At 43.3% G+C, this 24,658-nt stretch overlaps 1 protein-coding gene across 1 annotated transcript in view; it reads right to left on the bottom strand.

The window, feature by feature from the left end:
• FAF1 (Fas associated factor 1) overlaps window positions 1–24,658 on the bottom strand; it is a 312,180-nt gene that overhangs the window by 262,809 nt on the left and 24,713 nt on the right. The window contains exon 2 of the mRNA XM_048861231.2: window positions 11,545–11,613. Coding sequence (XP_048717188.1) covers window positions 11,545–11,613 — 69 coding nt within the window. The remainder of the gene's footprint in view (window positions 1–11,544; window positions 11,614–24,658) is intronic.

Raw genomic sequence — 24,658 nt, 5'->3', positions numbered from 1 at the left:
ATTTTTAGAAGTTTCTTAAATGAATGTAAAGAAACTTTTTCCTAAGTCATAACACCATGATTTAAACACCTACTGACAGGTTTCAGAGGAACAGCCGTGTTAGTCTGTATTCGCAAAAAGAAAAGGAGTACTTGTGGCACCTTAGAGACTAACCAATTTATTTGAGCATGAGCTTTCGTGGGCCACAGCTCACTTCATCAGATGAAGTGAGCTGTGGCTCACGAAAGCTCATGCTCAAATAAATTGGTTAGTCTCTAAGGTGCCACAAGTACTCCTTTTCTTTTTGTAAACACCTACTGTTAAACAACCTGCCACAACTAGAAACAAGAGCTGAATCCAACTGGAAAGGCGAAATCCCAGATTTTAAATAGAATAAAGCCTTCATGCCTAGCATAGTCCAAGAGTGAGTATTGTCACACCCATATCATAGACCAATGCAATTCTGAAGTAAACAAACAAATTTTTGATGCAGAGTTTCTGTTTGGGTATTTAAAATTCAAGGAAACTGCTCAGAGGTTTGGAGTCTCTGAAGAACAGCATTAGTTCAGTGGAGGGTGTCAACGATGTAAGTTAAATCGCATGGATCTTGCCACCTCAATATATAGACTCACACACCACTGCCCCAACCACAGAAATGCAGCCAGCTTTGGCACAGAATGTAGCAGCTGCTTAATACCACACAGCTACACTGTCCCACCCTTAAGAAAAATCCTGTGTCAATTTTAAACTGCACAGGTAAATTGGGAAGGCAGAATGTAACTAACCAAACTAATATTTGCAAGAGAGTCAATCCCTCGTAATCTGGGGAACGAACGCTCAATGGGATCTTTAATGCCACAAGTTGTTATAAGTTTTAACGTGACCTAAAGCTACATGGAGGTAACAACTGTCACACACGGATCAAAGGCACTACTGCTTTTATTTATTTAAATGTTTAAGTGACAGAATTTGAGGCAGATTAATATATTTCTGAAGAGAAACATAGAAAGGTAAGATGATTAAAATGACATCTGAAAGCTGCGACAGTCAGTGGAAATCTCCACTGGCAACCAACAGTGAAACAGAAAGGCCACTCAAGCGCATGTTATATACCACCTGCTATCGCTGCGATTGATGGGAGAAGACAGCAGTCCTCACAAGTCCATCAGTTCCCACCAAATTATGCAAGGATCTGTTACAAGTTCATCTTTAGAGATTTTATGGTTTCTAAATGTAGTTATTTTTTAAGTCTCAAACAGGAAAAAAATTCACAGTTTAAAAGTTAGACACTTATTTCAGAATGGTTCATTTTTTATTTAACTAGACCTCCCTCAAAATAGTAGATTGATCTTTTATTGAGCATCTTAATTCAAGCTCTTTCTTTTTAAATTGTCTACTAATGAAAAGCACTACACAAGAGTTAGGCATTATTATTCTAATAAACAGATCTATTAAGGAGCATCCAGCCATCATCTTCCATTTCACAGAATTAAAATGATTTGAAACTATATACACCCTCAAATTTAAAAATAAATAAATCATACACTCCAACAGGATACAGCTCCTCCAATGCTCATCAGACACAGCTCCAACTATCTGTCTATAATCCATTTAAAGGGTTATTTATGCCCTTAATAAAAAGGCTAAACAAAGGCCAACAGAGAGAGCAATAAAACTTACAAATAAAGATTGCTGATAACCAGCAACAAGGAAAACACCAATCTTCCATTCAGGAATCCCATCCATAACTGGAACTCCAACAGAAAAAGAAGTTGCAAAATCAAAGTTCTTTTTTTCCAATTCAGATCTTTTAACTCATTCCCTGTAGAAAGTCATGGTCTCTCTCTTTAAAACAGTAAAAATAAGCTTAAGGGTGCATTCTTATATATATAAAGTTGTTTTGTTTTATATATTGTATACAGTATTTATCTGACCCTCCTACAAAGTCAGGTTTTAAAAAGCAATACTGTTTAAAAGAAAAACTGCAAAGAGAAATACTATTAAGTTAGCCATAAATATCGTACAGGTGTGGAACTGAAGCATTATAAAAACAGGTGTTAAAAACACATTTTTTCTTTTCCAGAGCACAGAACAGGTTTTGTCAGCTGATTCTTGGAAGTCTTGTAAGAGAGAAACTGCAAGTCATCACATTTACAGGTGCACTAAACCACTGGTTTTACTGCAATTACACTGTGCTTTGAACTACTGCCAGCAGAAGGAATAAAAGAAGTTAAATACAGCTGTGAGGCACATATTTCTGCATATAGAAAAGCCCACTTTAAAAATGTATTTTTAAAATAAAGATGATCATTGCCATTTTGTGAGGTTTTGAAATTTATGAACATTACATTTATTCTGAAATGGCTATGTGAACTTCGAAAAATGAACCCACTATATACTGATGAAACTGTAGTCTTTTTTAGAGCTAGATACTATTATGTTAAGTGACACATACATTACAATTTCTATCATTACCAGTGGGGGAAAAAACCAAAAAAAATTTTTTTTCAAAATTAGTGAGCTCTATTTTAGAATCGTATGTAAATTGTTTATCAATTATTCTGCAGACAGGATCATAGAATCAGAACTGGAAGGGACCCTGAGAGGTCATCTAGTCCACTCATGGTGGGACTAATTATCTAGACCATTCCCGACAGGTGTTTGTCCAACCTACTCTTAAAAAATCTCCAATGATGGAGATTCCACAACCTCCCTAGGCAATTTATTCCAGTGCTTAACCATTCTGACAATTAGGAAGTTTTTCTTAATGTCCAACCGAAACCTATCTTGCTGCAATTTAAGCCCGTTGCTTCTTGTCCTAGCCTCAGAGGTTAAGAAAAACAATTTTTCTTCCTCCTCCTTGTAACAACCTTTTATGTACTTGAAAACTGTTATTATGTCCCCTCTCACTCTTCTCTTTTCCAGACTAAACAAACCCAATTTTTTCAGTCTCCCCTCATAGGTCATGTTTTCTAGACCTTTAATAATTTTTGTTGCTCTTCTCTGGACTCTCTCCAATTTGTCCACATCCTTCCTGAAATGTGGTACCCAGAACTGGACACAATACTCCAGCTGAGGCCTAATCAGAGCAGAGTAGAGAGGAAGAATTACTTCTCATGTCTTGCTCACAACACTCCTGCTAATACATCTCAGAAGGACGTTCGTTTTTTTTGCGACCGCATTACATATTTAGCTTGCGGTCCACTATGACCCCCAGATCCCTTTCTGCAGTACTCTTCCTAGGCAGTCACTTCCCATTTTGTATGTGTGCAACTGATTGTTCCTTCCTAAATGGAGTACTTTGCATTTATCCTTATTGAATTTCATCCTATTTCCTTCATACCATTTCTCCAGTTTGTCCAGATCATTTTGAATTTTAATGCTATCCTCCAAAGCACTTGCAACCTGTCCCAGCTTGGTGTCGTCCGCAAACTTTATAAGTGTACTCTCTATGCCATTATCTAAATCACTGATGAAGGTATTGAACAGAACCGGATCCAGAACTGATCCCTGCAGGACCCCACTTGTTATGCCCTTCCAGCCTGACTGTGAACCACTGATAACCACTCTCCGGGAACGTAAAAAGAAAAGGAGTACTTGTGGCATCTCTAAGGTGCCAAATACAGACAAACATGGCTGCTATTCTGAAACCTCTCTGGAAACAGTTTTCCAACCAGTTTTGCACCCATCATATTGCAGAAGGTAGGAAACTGAACACAACAAACCCTGCTTCCTGTTCTATTTACCAATAAGGGCTTGTCTACACTAGAAGGGTTACACCGCTGCAGCTGTCCTGCTGCACCGCATCTGGTGAAGATGCTCTATGCTGATAAGAGAGAGCTCTCCCATCAGCATAATTACTCCACCTCCAGGAGAAGTGGTAGCTATGTTTGCAGGAGAGCATCTTCCGCTTAGGTTGGTGTTACTTGTGTCGCTCAGTGGGGGTGGCTTTTTCACACCCCTGGGTGATGTAAGTTATAGCGACATAAGCAGTAGTGTAGACCTGCCCTCAGATTCTCTCTCCAGTGCTCAGATGGAGCATGTGTGAACTCCCAGTGGATTGTTGTTTTGGTAGCACAAACGGATACATCCTGATATCCATTTGGATAGTCTCCGTTTTGAGATGGTTTGACCCATCAAGCATTTGTTATGGAAACAAATAAATAGTCTAGGTAATTTTCTAAATGTTTTCGTTCTTTCTATGTAGAAAGTTAATGCTCTATGAACAACCAATGTGTGGAGTGCAGCCTCCCTCCTGTCAGCATGTGGCTTAGGAAAAAATACAGGTAAGTAAATGGGTTGGTTTAAATGAAATGGGGAGGCAACTTTGGGTATGAACTTAGGTTGCAGTTGTACGGTTACTTTATCTTTAAAGAATGTTGTATAAGGTGGATGTGCCATTAGGGCACCTAATTCTCCCACCCATCTGGCAGACACGATGGCAACGAGGAAAGCCACCTTCATGGATAAGTGCAACAAAGAGCAGGTTGCAAGGGGTTCAAACAGCTTTCCCATGAGTCCACACAGAACAAGGTTGAGGTCCCACATGAGTATAGGGTTTCTTATTTTCAGATAAGTGTTTTCAACACCTTTAAGGAAGAATGTAATCATCAGGTGAGCAAATATAGTGAACCTGTTCACCTTGTCATGTAAGGAGGTAATAGCAGCCAAATGTACTCTGATATAGTTCAGGATACTCTGTAGGGGGAACAACTGTGGTAAAATCTGTTTATCTTGGCCCCAGGGGCAGAAGTATTTCCACTTATGGATATATTTCTTTCTAGTACTTAGTCTCCGACTGCTCAGTAATATATCCTTTACTCCCTCAGAACACGACTTCTCAACCCCAGTCAGCCATGGAGTAACCAGGCCTTGAGGTGGTGAACTGAAACAACAGTGAGAACTCTGGAAAAACCCCTTTGGGCAGTGGATAGGGCGAAGGGTAGTACTCTGTATTGGAAATGCTGTTTGCCTAGGATAACTCTCAGGAATCTTCTGTGTGACGGGTGGATAGTAATATGAAAATAAGCGTCCTGTAAGCTCGAGGGCCAAGAGCCAATCTCCCTTCTCTAATGCCAGAATTATTGTGGTTAGAGTCACCATTTTGAAACATTGTGTTCTCACAACTTTGTTGAGTTTTCGTAAATCCAGAATGGGTCTCCACCCACTGATCTTTTTCTGAGTTAGAAAGTATTATGAATAAAAACCTCTCCCCCTGTGTTGAGATCGTACGGGTTCCACGGCACCTAACTGTATAAGTTGGCTTATTTCCTGTTGTAAAAGGGTGCTCCTGAGAGGGGTCCCTGAAGAGGGATTGGGAAGGGGAGTGAGTAGGTGGGATAGAAATAAAGGGGATGGAGTAGCCCTTCTGGATAATCTCTAAAACCCATTTGTCTGTCGTGATGGTGTTCCAGACTGGGTAGTATGGTGGCAGACTGTCTCTGAATGGGCGAGGAACCATTTCTGGTTCCGGAGTCAGAGAGTGTAAAGGTCTCGTGCCTTTGACCACAGCTTCAAAATGATTGTCTAGACGTGGATTGTTGAGACATCGAAGGCTGATCTTGGTTCTACCGACATCTGGTCTGTCTCTGTTTATGCCGTTGGTCGAACTGTCTTTGGGGCTGAGAGGATGGCATAGACCAGAATCTCTGGTTATAAAACTTGCCTTGTTTCTTTTTGGTTGCAGGTACTTAGATGCCCAGGGTTTTTAAGGTCGCCCTTGAATCCTTTAGGGTGTGTAAAGACACATCGGATTTGTCTGCAAATAGTTTTTGACCCTTGAAGGATAAGTCCTCAACCATTGCTTGGACCCCCCTTGGAAACCCAGAGAGATGGAGCCTGGATGCATGGCACATGACCATGGAAGTCACAATGGATCATGCTGCCGTGCCTGCAGAGTCAAGGGATGCCTGTAGGGCCATCCTGGAGATGAGGGACCCTTCGGAAATGTTCACATATGTGGCCCACCATGTGTTATGTGGGCCGAATCCAATACTACCTGTATGAGCCGCAGCTCTGTGCTGATTAGGCCGCAAGCAGCCCGCGTTGAGCCGCAAGTTGAAAACCACTGCCTTATATGGTTATATATTGCCCATGACCTGTCCATGACTTTTACTAAAAATATCCATGACAAAATCGTAGCCTTACCCATGGATTATAGATTTACCAGGGCCCAGGCCACTGACCCTGTGGCCACATGCTTGCAGGTTGGCTCTGGGAAAAACCTGATGGCTATGCAGGTGGTGGTTGATCTCTGGTGGCCATCAACTCCTCGCTTTCAGAGCCCCAGGAGGAATGGTCTTCCTCTGGTGACTACGGTGGGGCCAACATAGGGTAGGCTTCCCCACTATGTCTGCCGGTCTCATGCCTGCCAATTGGGAATGGTATTGGGACCCCAATGAGCCACACTGCCTATCCAGCGACTGACAGCGCTGCTCATAGGCCTGGTAATAATTCAGAGAACGATGCCACCCGCTTCAGGAACCATGTGCACAGGGATCATCTATGACACTTCGGCGACTGGCATCGGGACTCCGGCAACCGGCGTCTCGGCTCCAGCAACCAGCATTGCTCCGAAGAGCGGCGCCAGGACTCCTGAGAGTGCTGAGGATGCTCTGGTGAGCGGCGCCTGAGAACCAGGGAGTGGCACCTTTCAGGTGACTGTTGCCAGAATTCCAGGGACCGGTGGCATGCCTCTCTGGCCCGGTACCACAGATCTGGTGGCTGATATCTGGATCCCAGAGATGGTTGCATAGAATTCAGCGATCAGTGTCGGGAACCTGCCAAGTGGCCACGGGTCTGTGATTCAAGATACAGCTCTGGAGATCGTTGGCAAGGTTCTGGTGAGAAGGCCGGAGTACAGTGCCACGGGGTTACTTCTGCAGGGCTGCCATAAAGGACTTTCCCCTAAAAACGGATCCTTAGGCCTCTCTTTCCAAAGAGCAGGCGGCACCAGGAGGGAGAAGATGTCTTTTGCCGCTTTAAAGGCTTCTGGGGTGGACGGCACTGTGTGGTACTGCGTACCTCTACCACTCCCTGGCGTAGGAGGCAGGTCGCCGGACGGACTAGGCGCAATAGGCGAGGTTGTCGTGTGGCTGCGCTCTGGTGACAGCGAGATGGTCTGATCTGGTCGAGGCTCATCTTCTCCCTTATCCTTACAGGACCCCAGGGAGCACCCTCTCCTGGTGTGCTTCTTGTGTCTTTTGGCTGGTCGCAGTGACAAGGATTGACATCAGGAGGAAGTCGATGCCTAAGTACTTGGCACAGAGTCCAAATGTGCCAGTTCCAAGACCAGTGCAAGAGCTGACTCCATGAGGAGCGTGCAGAGCCTAATGTCTCTCTCCTTTTTGGTCTGGGGCTTGAATCCCTTGCAAATATGGTATTTTCTGTGAATGTGAGACTCACCCTGACACTTCAAACAACTAAGATATGGATCGCTGATTGGCACGGGCTTCTTACAGCAATCGCACGGCTTGAAGCGCGGGGAGGAGGGCATGTCCTGTCCCTGGGCTAAGTCCCTCGGGGAACTACAAACTAAAGTATACTAACACTATTAGGAACTGTTAACTATCTCTAACCGCAACTATTGACGTAAGAGAAGTTTGGAGAACCACTTGCTAGAGCAAGGGGAGCATTCCAGCACCAACAGTGGCGGTAAGGAGGGACGGAGGGGGCCGGTAGCGTCCCTTATACCGCCACATACAAGCGCCACTCCAGAGGGTGCTAGAGCTAGTCCCCTACGGATACCCTGGAGGAAAAACTTCCAGCAGCAGTACATGTGGCAAGCACATGCACCTACAATGGAAGGGACATGTACAAGCACCTGAAGAAGTAGTAGTAGTAAATTCATCATCACTTACTTTTAAAATCAAGATTGAAAGTCTAAAAGACACAGGACTCAATAGTGTTCACTTACGTAGTACAGAAGAATAATTCCCTCCACTGCGAGGATCACTCAGTGGCATTTTAATAGATTTTAAATCAAAGGCCTTAACAAAATCAGAAGCTTCTCCCCACACCCTCAAAAATCAAACAGCAATAATCATAATCATATGGTAGCCCATTTTACAAACAAATACCATCCTTCACCACACAAAGACCCTTGTAAAAGCTTGTGTCAAGAGATAACCCTTGAAGTATGCCCATTAAAAAGCAAACAAAGCAAAAAAACAAACCTCCCCCCCACACACACACACATATGCATGGGCTGTTTTGGACTATGGGCTAATTCAAAGGTTGAGAGCCTCTCTGAGGCCACCCTTGCCACCAGCTTCTCCTTTATACAAAAAAGACTCCAGTCCAAGCACCTCTGCTACTAGCAATTGCAGCTGAATGGCACAGAGATGGGGGCACTGTCTATGTACGGCTTCACAGGTCAAAACCAACATATTAAACTCCATCTGGACACCACAAGGTAGCCATTTAACCAATGCAGAAGATAAAGTACTGATGTCACCCTGTTTATCTTTAGAAAAGCTGTAAAAATGCCTTCACATTTTTCTGAAGCATCTGCGTTTTGCTAGTTCCACCCACTCAAATTTAAATTCTCTCTCGGCCTCTACCAGGAAGTACATGACTACTCCCATCTTCGGATCCGTTTTGCATTCAGTCTCACTCTCAGTCCTTGCTTTCTTCTTGCGTCAGCTGGTGTCCCAGAGTACAGGACACTTGTGGTCACAGCCTCATAGAATTCAGGAGGAAATAGGTGGCCATGAGTCATCCACCTAGTTTCCTCTCTACATAACACCTTTAGGGTGAAATGGAGCGAAGATGACACAGGTAGCCTGAATGAAGTCCAAATGCACTCCCTGCCATTAGACTAGAACTTCTTTGGCTTATGTTTGCTTGACTTGCATTTCTTAGTGTTGCAAGAGTGTCCTGGAGCAGAGATTGTCCACATTCTTGCATGACTCACTTGGCTTCCTATTTAAACACTCGAATTTTTCTGGATACCCTATTGAAGTTCACCTGACAACACACCAGATGATAAGTTCTGAGCACAAGACTGTGGACAGAAGGCTGCTCCTGAAGTTCTAAATGCTGCCCATTTGCGCTATATAGTTCAGGAAGAAACTCTGAACATTTTGGAGACCTGCCTCAGAGTTGCCTTAGGTCATGACGTGACCTATGTAACAACTCTGATTCTATATCTAGAGTCACTAACTGGCAAGAGAATCCTTTCATGAAAACTAATGGAAAACCCTCTCATGTGACAAGGTGCTATATTTTACTTCATCACTTTTCTGAAAATGGCCACTCTCTAAATTCCTCCCTCACCCCTTTCCTTTGCCACTCCTGTTCATCCCATTGTTCCCCAAACCTAGCTTAACCTTGCGCCTGCGCCACTGAGCAACTCTGGAGGTAAGTTCAGGGACCAGGCAGACTTCCTACACCACAAATTACAACTGAACTGCTGCCTTAACTCATAAGTCTACCCCACCCCTTATCTCATCTCCACTATTTACATGCTCTAGTAGCCCTGCCCTAGACAACCTGACATTTGACCCTGCCTCTAACTACCATCCCATTTCCATTCTCCTTTCAAGTTTCTTAAACATGCTCTCTCACTGACCACCTTGATTTCCTCTCCTCCAATTCCCTATTAGCACACTGCAATTTGGCTTTCACTCCTTTCCCTCCACCAGGACTGTTCTCATCAAAAGATAACCCTACTGCCATTGAAGTCCATGGGCCTCTTCTCCATTCTCACACTTCTTGATTTAGGCACTGGCTCAGAAACAGCTTATCACTCCTCCTTCACAGGACACTGCCCACCTCTCTTTTTCCCCCTGTTCTCCCCCTACCACTCCAATTTTTCCTTCAGCATCTCCTTTATTTGCTCATCTTCCTCCCTCTCTAACTTGCCATCTGTCTTCTTCAAGGCTGTCTCTTGAATCAGTTCTTTGCCCCATAAATTTTATTTCTAGGTAACTTTATCAGCTCTCACAGCTTCATCTATTCACTTCCCCCTTTCTGTTCAGTCTTGCATCTCTGACATTGCATCGTGGGATGTTCTGCCATCAAGTTAAGATCAGAATAAGACTGAGCTCCTTAGCTGTTCTCATAATTCTTCATCACAGTTCTGTCAGCCAGACTCACAAGCACTTGTAATACACTACAGTCCCCCTTTCCCACATCCAGACTTTAAAATACATGGTTAATGCATCAAACTGAGTATTTTTTACCTCTATAAAATGCATAGGAGTTTCCTCCTGCTGTATAAGTGGTGAAGCAAACAGACATTTACTTTCAAGACAGGAGACATGAGGTCATGACAACATCCTATCACAGTATCTATTTTTAATTGCACGAAATAATCAATGTAAAGGTTTCTGATTACCTTGGTTGGATACATGAAACAGCTGTCTATTGGTTTTTTTGGGGGGGGGTGATATCATTTGGCAAAAACCTTAAAATGCTTTATGTAAAGTTTAATTAAGAAAGGCCACTTTATTTTACTCTATTTCATTTTCAAAATGTGCTATCCTATCCTCAGTCTCTTAAAAACCCCAACAACCACCAACAGTCCTGTATTGTAATAGCTCCATTTTGCATTTTTTTCCTGCTTTTGTGGACATGGAGAATCCAGATCAGTAGCTGCCTCACAGACTCACTACAAATGTGCAATTATTCTATAGAAGGAAAATTGTTAAGTACTTAATTTTTTTAATTAACTTCTTTAAAATCTTCCCAAAATCTTATTTTCATAATGACCTACCTGGCTTTACTAAGAAAAACCACAATATTATTCCAATTCTGTGGCATCTATAAGAGGAAGGTATCAATACAACCAGCAACAGCGAAAAGTTAAGGGGGGGAAAAAAAAAAAAAAAAGACCATGCCTCATGAATGGGAAAACCTCCCTGACAACATCACTGAGCCACTACCTTAGCATCCTTCAAATTCCTCCTTATGACTAACCTCTCCTACAATATTTATAGAGTACTACCAGAACACAACCCCTACGCAGGCAGTGAGCCAACATCTCTGCTTAATACACATTGATTTGCTTACTTTTCTGATACCTTGCCTGCCTGCCCACTGCCATGTTTGTCTCATCTACACATTGAGTCTTGCTACAACATAGATTGTGACACCTGGGACAGAGACTGTCTTTTTACTAGTGTCTGGACAACACCAAGACTGGAGGGAAAGGTGGGGGGGAAGAGGAGTGGAGAGGGAGAGTAGGGCGAGCTGATTCTTGATCCAGTAGGCACTACTGTAATACAAATAAATGGCAGCAGCAAAAAAACTGCAGTGCCAAAATTAAGCCATTCAAAAAATAGCTTATTTGAAGAAAGTGGTTTACCTCCCATTTCTTTCACGGGTACTAACTAAATCCTTGAAAATTCTTATATCTACAAGTTGTCTTTTTTAAAAAGGTTACCTTTAATTTTTGTATACATACAAAGTTACACTTGGATCTAATCAACAAGTACTTAATTCTCCTATGAATTATGTATTTAACGGGGGAAAAAGGTCACACATTCAATTCAAGTTTTGCTTAGACAGTACCAACAAGTATATGAACTTGTGCTACAAAATCATTTTCTTAGACATACTTACCACTAAATCCCAGTTATTTTGTTCAAGTAACGTAATAGCTTCATCAATATTTTCAATGCCGGTACATGCCTAAAAGGAAAAAAAAAAAAAGCATTAAATGGAGGGGGAAAAATTGATTTAATCAGAATTCAGATCAATATTAATTCTTTAAAAGTTAAGTAGCACAGCCAAAGCCAAAGCATGGGTCTCTGAAGCCTAGAACCATGTGATGATAGGAGAAAAAAAAGGACAGTTTATGTCAGAGGCTAGCATGCTAGTGTAGGATTTGGGAAACCTGGGTTCAAGCCCATGTTCAACTACAGCCTTCCTCTGTGACCCAGCACAAATCACTTAGCCTGTCTGTGCTTCAGTCACCCATGTTAAAGATGGGGATAATAGTACTTCCTTATGGCACAGGACTGTTCTGGGGAGACATACTTTAAGGACTGTGAGATACTCAGATACTACCATAATTCAAGTAATATACAAGAACCTAAGATGGAGAGTTCTGCCATATCAAGTCTAAACATTTTTAAAATTTTTAGTAAAAACAAGAACAAAAATAAAATAATAATAATTCCTTCCTAATCTCTGATCACAAATACTGACTAACACTCCTTTAGCATATTCAAAAATATGTCCAATTGAATGTATAAGGTTTAAGTACTTCATTATAGGTAATATCCATGTTGCTCTGTCCCTACACCATACCTTTCTTGAACCACACAATTTGTCTAATGAACCTACAGTGCTGAGATTTCTTATTATAGCAGAATCTTTGGGGTTGTCATTACAGTGAAGCCTTCACTTGGAGAAGATTATAGATTTGCCAGCGAGGCTAGAGAGAATTCTTTTACTTGTGGTTGGGAGTTGGAGGCGGGAGGGGAGGAGAAAGAAAAACATAGCGTTACAAATATCTCCATTTGTATAACCTTGACAGTTAAGAGTAAATATTTTTTAATTGATGGTAATAAATTCACAGTGAAATGGTACTGTAGATTTTAGCTCAAACTCCCAATTCAAAGCAGGAGGTCTGTTCTATTTACAATCCACATGCAGCATGCCACTTGCTTTTAGATACAGTACCTACATTTTCCTCAACTGTTCAACTTCCAACAGGTAGGGCATAACTCTCAGCTTTGCCACTGAGAAATCACTTCTCATAGATTGCCAAATAACTGATTAATTCATTATTTAACGCAGTCTATCATACAAGTGTTCCATGGGGAGAAGTGTGAAAGATTTGGTACCCAATTATTTCTTTCTGGAATGAATCTCTTTACCACAATCCAGCACAAGTCAGTTTTGCCTCTCTTTCTACATACATGTATTAGCAGGAGTGTTGTAAGCAAGACATGAGAAGTAATTCTTCCACTCTACTCTGTGCTGATTAGGCCTCAGCTGGAATATTGTGTCCAGTTCCGGGTGCCACATTTCAAGAAGGATGAGGACAAATTGGAGAAAGTCCAGAGAAGAGCAACAAAAATTATTAAAGGTCTAGAAAACATGACCTATGAGGAAGATTGAAAAATTTGGGTTTGTTTAGTCTGGAAAAGAGAAGACTGAGAGGGGACATAACAGTTTTCAAGTACACAAAAGGTTGTTACAAGGAGGAGGGAGAAAAATTGTTGTCCTTAACCTCTGAGGCTAGGACAAGAAGCAACGGGCTTAAATTGCAGCAAGGGAGGTTTAGGCTGGATATTAGGAAAAACTTCCTAACCACCCTGAGAGTTAAGCACTGGAATAAATTGCCTAGGGAGGTTGTGGAATCTCCATAGTTGGAGACTTTTAAGAGCAGGTTAGACAAACACCTTAAAATAAAGGGACCTGATTTTTCTGAGATGTTAAGCACTCACAACTCCCACTAGTCAAAGTCAGGCCCAATATTATCACTTCTAAAATACGACAGTAGAACCTCAGAGTTACAAACACCTTGGAAATGGAGGTTGTTCGTAACTCTGAAATGTTCATAACTCTGAACAAAACGTTATGGTGGTTCTTTCAAAAGTTTACTGAACATTGACTTAATACAGCTTTGAAACTTTACTATGAAGAAAAAATGCTGCTTTCCTTTTTTTTTTTTTTTAGTAGTTTATGTTTAACATAGTACTGTACTGTATTTGCTTTTTTGTTTGTTTGTCTCTGCTGCTGCTGCCTTATCTGGTTCCAAATGAATTATGTGGTTGACCGGTCAATTCGTAACACTGAGATTTACAGTAGAATTTCAGAGTTATAAACACCAATCACTTCGAAAAATGGTCTAAATCCCAAGAAAGAAGTCGTCCTTGGTAGTTCTATCACAAGAGAGCACAAAATTTGTTTACTTGCCTTTTCCAGTTGAAATTACAGTAATTAAGACAAATACCTCAATAAAAAAAAGTGTGATTTTTTTTGAGATATTCATGCTTCTATACTGAAATCACACCACTTAAGACTATTTAAAAATCAAACTAGTCACTGTTCAGATACTTTGGATGGGCTAGCACCAGCAGGAGAGTGAATTTGTGTGGGGGGGTGGAGGGTGAGAAAACCTGGATTTGTGCTGGAAATGGCCCACCTGATGATCACTTTAGATAAGTTATTACCAGCAGGACAGTGGGGTGGGAGGAGGTATTGTTTCATATTCTCTGTGTATATATAAAGTCTGCTGCAGTTTCCATGGTATGCATCCGATGAAGTGAGCTGTAGCTCACGAAAGCTCATGCTCAAATAAATTGGTTAGTCTCTAAGGTGCCACAAGTACTCCTTTTCTTTTTGCGAATACAGACTAACACGGCTGTTCCTCTGAAGGCTGTTACTCTGAAACCTGTTCAGATACTCAGAGTTAGGTGTAAAACCTGCCCAGTCAAATACAACCTAAAATCATCAAGATACTTTATAGTAGCCCAGGGAAGAATCAACTGCTAATGATAATTATTTACATTAAAAAGTGACTAACTACTGTTTTCTCAGCACCTTATAAATCACATGTTGCTAAATTCCATTGAAGTTCAGTTCTATTCTATCACTTTTGAAGTCTCTTTCCATTCTGGGATTCTGCCTCGGAGTCATTTAACTACAATATCAAATTTGGTCAGCTTACAAGTAAAAAGGTGATTTTTTTTTTTTAAAATGTCAACCCTGCAATCTCCAGATGACATCTGAAAGTCAAGTTGTGTTCTGACTCACGTCTCCATCAGCACTACACATTCTTCAAGTTCAATGTTGCTCTTTGATTTAGGATACAGTTGTCACACGAGTAACTGAAGTCTGAGTTTATCATGCAGTTGAAACTTAATTTCTTAACAGTTCTGTTGATATACCATTCAGAATAGAATCCTACTCATTTTCTCATAGTGATGTTTAGCCTATAAAGGTAACAGGAGTACACTAGGAAGTAATAAACAATCACTAAAATGAACAAATGTAACTCTGAATACACAAAGGAAGCAAAATCTGTCAAACCACATAGGGGCATCTTTACATAGGGCAGTTGTGCACATTGAAATGCCCTGCTTGCATGATGCAAATCCTTAAAGCACAGTAACTGTACAGAGTTTCAAGGTGTAGTAAGTTCACTATGTACTGAGTTAGTGCTGACTAGCACTCATGCACACAATGCTCTTTCACACTATTTTGACAGTCCTCCAACTTCTATTCCACACTTTACCTCCCATCATGACCAATCCATCTGTTTACCTGTGTGTTCTCCACTGTACCAGGGCCAAGTTGACTGGATGTAGCACCCCATTTAACTGCTGGCATGGAGCCAGGACTGGTCAATTTGCTCCGGAATTTGAATATTTTGGCATTATAGTGGTATTAATATAGCTGTGTTACACCATAGCGTATGCATCTGCTTGGAGCCAAGTAGAGATCCTTGATCTCATCATCTCAGGAGATGCAACGGTGCAGGTAGTGCTTACCAGCAAGCACTGAAAGATGCATTCACATCCATCGCTAAGTCGATGGCCATGAGGGTCACAGCTGGGATGCTATGCAGTGCCGCATCAAGAGCAAAGAGCTCAGAAACCTTCATAGGAAGGTCAGGGATGAAAACCAAGCCTCCAGCAGCATGGGTGGATTGACTGACCAGGGCCATTTGTGATACAGGTGTATACTGTTATGGCTTCAAACAGCCAAGGAAGCAGAGGATAGGATGGGTCTCCCAGACTGACAGGTGTGACATGCATCCGACGAAGAGGGTATTCACCCACGAAAGCTTATACTCTGATACGTCTGTTAGTCTATAAGGTGCCACAGGGCTCTGTCACTTTTACAGATCCAGACTAACACAGCTACCCCTCTGATACTTAACACCATTAATGTCCAGCGTGATCCTGGAGCAAATCTTTCAGAATTCATTAAGGCAAGCAGCTATGAATATCAAAAGTCCTAACATTGTGGACATTTCCAGACCCCTCTACATTTATGTATGTTACCCTGCCAATCAGGCCATGATGCATCATGGAGAAAAATCCCGTTCTGTTTATAAACTCTGAGGCCTTGAGTGCAGGGGGCACATGCATCCCATCAACTGCCCCAAAACAATTTGGGAACCCCATTTGTGCAACACAATCAATAACCTCCTTCCAGGCTTTATGACATGGTGCATCAGTACCTTTTTCATAACAGTATACACCTGTATCACAAATGGCCCTGGTCAGTCAATCCACCCATGCCAAGTTAAATAGCTACTGACCAATGAGTCGGAAGTGGCCTCCGGATGGTGATGGTAACCTGTTTCTGAACAGTTTTAGGAACTCATATGTTGCTATGGTGCCTCTACAGCTTCGGGGTGGGCTCTGCACTGATCTGTGGGAAAGCTGCCTTTGTCAGCCTAAAATTCTGGTGTCACTACTGGTCACCACCCCAGGCCTTACAGAACAATCTTTTCCCAGCCATTGCTGCTTTCTCAAGCCCAGAAATGGTACTGCACTGTGTGAAGCTGCTCCAAGGAAAGTTTGTGCAGGAGCACTTGCTCAATATCCTCCTCCTCTCCCTGCTCCTGCTGGCACAGCCATGGTTGCAGGAAGTGCTTGGTTGCACAGTGGCTGAAATCCAAAACCAAAGCCACTCACTGTAGAGAACTCAAACAACACCTCCCTACCAATGGTTTCTGCATATTCACAATCGTCAGCATCACTGTGGGAAGCATTGCTTTCTCCACACTGGCTGGCAGCAGTTTGAAAATGGCAGTTTCCTCTCAAATTGGCAGTAACATTAAACAGCAGGAGTGGAATCATGGGAGTTTTGGAGTTTGACCCCCCCCAGTCCCAGAATTCCGTTGTCTTTCAGTGCATATCCCACTAAGTGTCATGAGAAAAATCTCAGAATGCACAAGCCCAGCCGCAAAGCAAAGGACAGTGGAATACCCACCCAGAATGCCACACACTTACTTCACACAAAGTCCCTTTTGCGTGTACACAATTATACAAATTGAAACAGGAAACAGCTGTCTGTGTGTATGCTATCACGGCAGTTTATCTACTGCAGACAAGCGCACTACAGTTCAGTGCATATTAAAGCCCCTATGTAGACAAGATCAAAGTCACTTTTCAAAGTAGAACCTCACTTTTGGAAGTTTTAAGATTGAGTTTTCACCATCTCTAATAGCAACACAGCATTTTTGAAGGGCCGTAACTTAAATACTGATGTAACAATGAAACAGGTAGTTTTGTTTAACTTCTGATTTAGACTTACACCAAGTGAGACTTCAGAACCGCTCCCCAGCTGAACAGAGTCTGTGAGATTACTTTCAGAGTAACAGCCGTGTTAGTCTGTATTCGCAAAAAGAAAAGGAGTACTTGTGGCACCTTAGAGACTAACCAATTTATTTGAGCATGAGCTTTCGTGAGCTACAGCTAGCTCACGAAAGCTCATGCTCAAATAAATTGGTTAGTCTCTAAGGTGCCACAAGTACTCCTTTTCTTTTTGTGAGATTACTAATACCCAGTTTGGTTCTGTCAGAGGTTCCCCTGGAAAGCTTTTCCTCCACCTGCCACCATTCATCTATTACCCAAGTTTCCATTTAGCACTGTAGGTGTGTGTGGCACTTTACAAGGAAACAAAAGCATTAACCATGACCAGACAATCTTAAATTTTACATGACATGATAATGCAGGGCCAGATGAAAATATATATCATAGGGAAGAATAATTAAATAAAGAGCTGCATAACATTGGGAGTCTATTTCTTTATTTGGTTAATGTGATGGTAGTCAGGGTCATTGTTGGAGAGATTGTGGAAATGAGTAGGCTTGGGTGGAGAGGAACTTATGCAGCATACAGCATCAGAAAGGATAATTCAGGAATAAGCAGAAGGGCAGGAGAAAACTGATGGGTGCTTGTGTGATGATACAAAAAAAAAAAAAAAAAAAAAGGAGTACGGTTGTGGTCTTGAGTTAAATCACTTAGAAGTTGGTCTGCCAAAATAGATAAAAAGTCATTCTGTACCTCCTTTGACCTTGAGTACCACCAAATACAATGCTCCCACTGACTAACTGTCAAGATGAGGCATGGAAAAAAGACCAAAAAGAAAAGGAGTACTTGTGGCACCTTAGAGACTAACCAATTTATTTGAGCATGAGCTTTCGTGAGCTACAGCTCACTTCATCGGATGCATACCGTGGAAACTGCAGCAGACTTTATATACACACAGAGAATATGAAACAATACCTCCTCCCACCCCACTGTCCTGCTGGTAATAGCTTATCTAAAGCGATCATCAGGTTGGGCCATTTCCAGCACAAATCCAGGTTTTCTCACCCTCCACCCCCCCACACAAATTCACTCTCCTGCTGGTGATAGCCCATCCAAAGTGACAACTCTTTACACAATGTGCATGATAATCAAGTTGGGCCATTTCCTGCACAAATCCAGGTTCTCTCACCCCCTGACCCCCCTCCCAAAAACCACACACACAAACTCACTATCCTGCTGGTAGGTTTCAGAGGAACAGCCGTGTTAGTCTGTATTCGCAAAAAGAAAAGGAGTACTTGTGGCACCTTAGAGACTAACCAATTTATTTGAGCATGAGCTTTCGTGAGCCACAGCTCACTTCATCAGATGTGTACCGTGGAAACTGCAGCAGACTTTATATACACACAGAGAATATGAAACAATACCTCCTCCCACCCCACTGTCCTGCTGGTAATAGCTTATCTAAAGTGATCAACAGGTGGGCCATTTCCAGCACAAATCCAGGTTTTCTCACCCTCCACCTCCCCACACAAATTCACTCTCCTGCTGGTGCAAGCCCATCCAAAGTGACAACTCTTTACATAATCAAGTCGGGCTATTTCCTGCATAGATCCAGGTTTTCTCACATCCCCCCCACCCCCATACACACACAAACTCACTCTCCTGCTGGTAATAGCTCATCTAAACTGACCACTCTCCAAGTTTAAATCCAAGTTAAACCAGAACATCGGGGGGGGGGGGTAGGAAAAAACAAGAGGAAACAGGCTACCTTGCATAATGACTTAGCCACTCCCAGTCTCTATTTAAGCCTAAATTAATAGTATCCAATTTGCAAATAGAAAAGGAGTACTTGTGGCACCTTAGAGACTGCTGGTAATAGCTCATCCAAAGTGACCACTCTCCCTACAATGTGCATGATAATCAAGGTGGGCCATTTCCAGCACAAATCCAGGTTCTCTCACACACCCCCAACCCCCATACACACACAAACTCACTCTCCTGCTGGTAATAGCTCATCCAAACTGACCACTCTCCAAGTTTAAATCCAAGTTAAACCAGAACATCTTGGGGGGGTGGGGGGTAGGAAAAAACAAGGGGAAATAGGCTACCTTGCATAATGACTTAGCCACTCCCAGTCTCTATATAAGCCTAAATTAATAGTATCCAATTTGCAAATGAATTCCAATTCAGCAGTTTCTCGCTGGAGTCTGGATTTGAAGTTTTTTTGTTTTAAGATAGCGACCTTCATGTCTGTGATTGCGTGACTAGAGAGATTGAAGTGTTCTCCAACTGGTTTATGAATGTTATAATTCTTGACATCTGATTTGTGTCCATTTATTCTTTTACGTAGAGACTGTCCAGTTTGACCAATGTACATGGCAGAGGGGCATTGCTGGCACATGATGGCATATATCACATTGGTGGATGTGCAGGTGAACGAGCCTCTGATAGTGTGGCTGATGTGATTAGGCCCTGTGATGGTGTCCCCTGAATAGATATGTGGGCACAATTGGCAACGGGCTTTGTTGCAAGGATAAGTTCCTGGGTTAGTGATTCTGTTGTGTGGTATGTGGTTGTTGGTGAGTATTTGCTTCAGGTTGCGGGGCTGTCTGTAGGCAAGGACTGGCCTGTCTCCCAAGATTTGTGAGAGTGTTGGGTCATCCTTTAGGATAGGTTGTAGATCCTTAATAATGCGTTGGAGGGGTTTTAGTTGGGGGCTGAAGGCGACGGCTAGTGGCGTTCTGTTATTTTCTTTGTTAGGCCTGTCCTGTAGTAGGTAACTTCTGGGAAGTCTTCTGGCTCTATCAATCTGTTTCTTTACTTCCGCAGGTGGGTATTGTAGTTGTAAGAAAGCTTGACAGAGATCTTGTAGGTGTTTGTCTCTGTCTGAGGGGTTGGAGCAAATGCGGTTGTATCGCAGAGCTTGGCTGTAGACGATGGATCGTGTGGTGTGGTCAGGGTGAAAGCTGGAGGCATGCAGGTAGGAATAGCGGTCAGTAGGTTTCTGGTATAGGGTGGTGTTTATGTGACCATTGTTTATTAGCACTGTAGTGTCCAGGAAGTGGATCTCTTGTGTGGACTGATCCACAGCCTCAGAAACAACTCTGACATCATAATCAAAAAGGCTGACAAAGGAGGTGCTGTTGTCATCATGAATAGGTCGGAATATGAACAAGAGGCTGCTCGGCAGCTCTCCAACACGAGTTTCTACAAGCCATTACCCTATGATCCCACTGAGAGTTACCAAAAGCAACTACAGCATTTGCTCAAGAAACTTCCTGAAAAAGCACAAGATCAAATCTGCACAGACACACCCCTGGAACCCCGACCTGGGATATTCTATCTACTACCCAAGATCCATAAACCTGGAAATCCTGGGCGCCCCATCATCTCAGGCATTGGCACCCTGACAGCAGGATTGTCTGGCTATGTAGACTCCCTCCTCAGGCCCTACGCTACCAGCACTCCCAGCTACCTTCGAGACACCACTGACTTTCTGAGGAAACCTACTCTATACCACCCTATACCGGAAACCTAAACCAGTCATAAACCAGTCGGAGAACACTTCAATCTCTCTGGTCACGCAATCACAGACATGAAGGTCGCTATCTTAAAACAAAAAAACTTCAAATCCAGACTCCAGCGAGAAACTGCTGAATTGGAATTCATTTGCAAATTGGATACTATTAATTTAGGCTTAAATAGAGACTGGGAGTGGCTAAGTCATTATGCAAGGTAGCCTATTTCCCCTTGTTTTTTCTTACCCCCCACCCCCCCAAGATGTTCTGGTTTAACTTGGATTTAAACTTGGAGAGTGGTCAGTTTGGATGAGCTATTACCAGCAGGAGAGTGAGTTTGTGTGTGTATGGGGGTTGGGGGTGTGTGAGAAAACCTGGATTTGTGCTGGAAATGGCCCACCTTGATTATCATGCACATTGTAGGGAGAGTGGTCACTTTGGATGAGCTATTACCAGCAGGATAGTGAGTTTGTGTGTGTGGTTTTTGGGAGGGGGGTGAGGGGGTGAGAGAACCTGGATTTGTGCAGGAAATGGCCCAACTTGATTATCATGCACATTGTGTAAAGAGTTGTCACTTTGGATGGGCTAGCACCAGCAGCAGAGTGAATTTGTGTGGGGGGGTGGAGGGTGAGAAAACCTGGATTTGTGCTGGAAATGGCCCAACCTGATGATCACTTTAGATAAGCTATTACCAGCAGGACAGTGGGGTGGGAGGAGGTATTGTTTCATATTCTCTGTGTGTATATAAAGTCTGCTGCAGTTTCCACGGTATGCATCCGATGAAGTGAGCTGTAGCTCACGAAAGCTCATGCTCAAATAAATTGGTTAGTCTCTAAGGTGCCACAAGTACTCCTTTTCTTTTTGCGAATACAGACTAACACGGCTGTTACTCTGAAACCGGAAAAAAGACCATCTCTGAGATAACTGGGGACTAGCCTCTTCATAGATCAGGACCAGGATCATGAAGGATTTGACATAGGTAAGCCCCTTCGTTTTCAGTTTAAACTGATTTTTTCTGAAAAATTCCCAGGTTTTACAAAAAATATTATTCAGTATTTTCTGATGTTCACCCTACTTTTGTATCATTCAAATATATAAAAAATAACTTGTTTTATTAGGTAAATACAATACATTGCATGAGATATATGCATTATGATAATACATTAGTCGGTATGTATATGCAAAGCCGCCTGTTGAAGTGAGGCTGTGTATTAGTCTAGACCGGGGTGGCCAACCTGTGGCTCTGGAGCCACATGTGTCTAGGCACCGACTCTGGGGCTGGAGCTACAGACACCAAATCTCCAGTGTGCCGGGGGTGCTCACTGCTCAACCCCTGGCTCTGCCACAGGCCTTGCCCCTACTCCACCCCTTCCCGCTCTCTCCCCTGAGCCTGCCGTGCCCTCACTCCTCCCCCCAGAGCCTCCTGCATGCCATGAAACAGCTGACTGGGAGGTGTGGGGAGGGAGGGGGAGGCGCTGACCAGAGGGGCTGCCGGTGGGTGGGAGGTACTGGGAGCGGGTTGGGGAAGCTGCTGACGTATTACTGTGGCTCTTTGGCAATGTACATTGGTAAATTCTGGCTCCTTCTCAGGCTCAGGTTGGCGACCCCAGGTCTAGAAGATACACACAACAACAACAACAACAACAAAAAACCAAAACAAACAAACAAACAGGCACGCACGCAAGCTCTGAAGTGCGTGCGCATCTGAATGTACTGATAAAACTGACGCACACCACATACGTATTTCAAGCTGTTAGGAGATAATGGTTTAAAGATCTGATGCACTAAAACGGGAAGAAAATGAAACTCTGTATCAGAAAATGAAACTCTGTATCAGAATACATTTCAGAACACAAGTAAGTATTCAAAAGTTCTTAAAAAAATGGAGAAAAAGATTAAGTTGAGCGTATGCACTGCAAATGGTGTGGCCAATTATTAAACAGAACTATTAGCCTATAAATATTTACAAAGTCTACAACAGTAAACTGTTTATTCAAATGAAAAGTTTTATTTGGGGATTAGAGATATACTGTTTTCTTAAACTCAGAGGTGGTGTGTTCTGAGTGCTGTTTTAGTTCTGCAGAAAACCACATTGATTAACATAATTCAAAGCATTAATCTACTGAATACTTCCCCTCCCCGTCTTTCTGTCCACCAAAATAAACCCAAAAAAAATTAATAGTTTTTTTGCACTGATTTTCACCCGTTTTTGTTGTTGTGGTAATAAACACTGATAAATTCACAGAAAAAAAAATTTTAACGGAAAATGAAGCACCCTAGACATAAAACAGAAGTCAGAGAACTCCACCGTGTAGCACTACAGTGTGCTCTCTCCCTCTCCTGTTTGATCTATTTAGAAAGTTGTTCACTTTGTTATTAGCCATTGCAGTTTCTATGTGAACTCTGCTGTCAAACCCAGGTAGGGCATGTTGTGGTAACCAGTCTGGAGGTGGAAAAAATGCAAATGAATGTGGCTAAATCTGCATTCAAAAGAAAGGGCAGTTTTCAACTAGCAATAAAATGAAAGGCATTTCTGGCCACAGCTGCTATCAGGATCTCTACTCCGGAGGGGATTCTGCATGACTGCGCACCCACAGAAAACGCCCCCCCCAGAATTCCTGTGCTTCCCTGCAGAAAACGGCAGGGAAGCAAAGGGAAAATGCGTGGAGCAGGACAACCATGGGCGCAATTTGGGTTGGGGATTACACCCTCCAAACAGAGATGAGGCATGGGGGGCACACGGAGTTACGTTACACTGCCCCCCTCCCATTTCTGGAAGCGCAGAGCTGCCCAACTGAAGGAGGCTGTCTGGGCTCTCCTGACTCTGCAGCTGTATTCCGCCTCCTGGGTCCTAGTGCCAGCCGCGCTCCCCTTCTGCATGCGGGAAGCCCTCTTTTCTGTGCAACAGTGAGTGCCTGTGGTGGGGCTGGGAGTAAGGAGGGGTATGGAAGGAACTGGGGTGGAATAGGGCAGGGGAGAAGAGAATGTGGGAGTGAGGGGAGGGGGGATGGAGAAGAAGAGGGGATAGGGGAATCGCAGGGGGAAGCAGGAGCCCAGCATGAGGCATCCCCACAGCAGCAACTGGGGCTCCCCCATTAAGCATGCCCATTGAACCCTCACCCTGACAAGCCCTACCCCCTACACCTACCTGGATCCCTCTGATGAGCCCCACACACCCAGACTCCCATCACACTGATCCCCAACCAGCTGCACCTAGATCTGCACCCCATAAAGCCCCACTCAGCCCCACACACCCAGCCAGATCCCCCCCCCCCGCTGAGACCCATCTCCCCACAATAATACCCCCCCGAGCGCCAACCACCTTCACCTGGATCCCCTAAAGAGTCCCATTGGCCCTGCACCCAGAACCCCCCCAATGAGCCTCTGTGCATCCAGATCTCCCACTGAGCCGCCCACACCGATTGCCCCACACAGAAACCTCTCACCCCCACCTGGATCCCCCCCCCCACACTAAGCCCCTCCACACTTGGATCCTGCTGGGCTGAGCCTGCCCACCCACACCTGGTGCACGGCCCCGGGGAGTTTCTGGGGCAGGCGCAGCCCTTGCATTGTGTCAGGGTCAGGTACAGCCTCACTGCCGAGTCCCTTTGAGGTGGGTGTTCAGGGTGATCTCCCATTCAATGCAGCCTGTTGCCTGTACTCCCCACTGCCATGCTGGAGCACATGTATTTATTGACAAATAAAATTTGAAGAATTTTAAAATACTGTGCACATAATTTTTTGGCACAGAATTCCCTCAGGAGCAGGTATCCAGAGCAGCAATGAATCCAACAGACACCCTTAAGGGTGTGGTCATAACTCCTGCCAAATGCTCAGCAGATTTTCCTCTCCCTAGCAAAATCATCTTAACCAGAATACGCTTAAGCCAACTTCCTTCCATCCTGACTCGGATTTCCTTCAGACACTTGGAACCCA

Source organism: Caretta caretta, chromosome 8 (genome assembly GCF_965140235.1).
Source record: "Caretta caretta isolate rCarCar2 chromosome 8, rCarCar1.hap1, whole genome shotgun sequence".
Lineage (NCBI taxonomy): Eukaryota > Metazoa > Chordata > Testudines > Cheloniidae > Caretta > Caretta caretta.
This window is presented reverse-complemented; position numbering and strand designations above follow the sequence as displayed.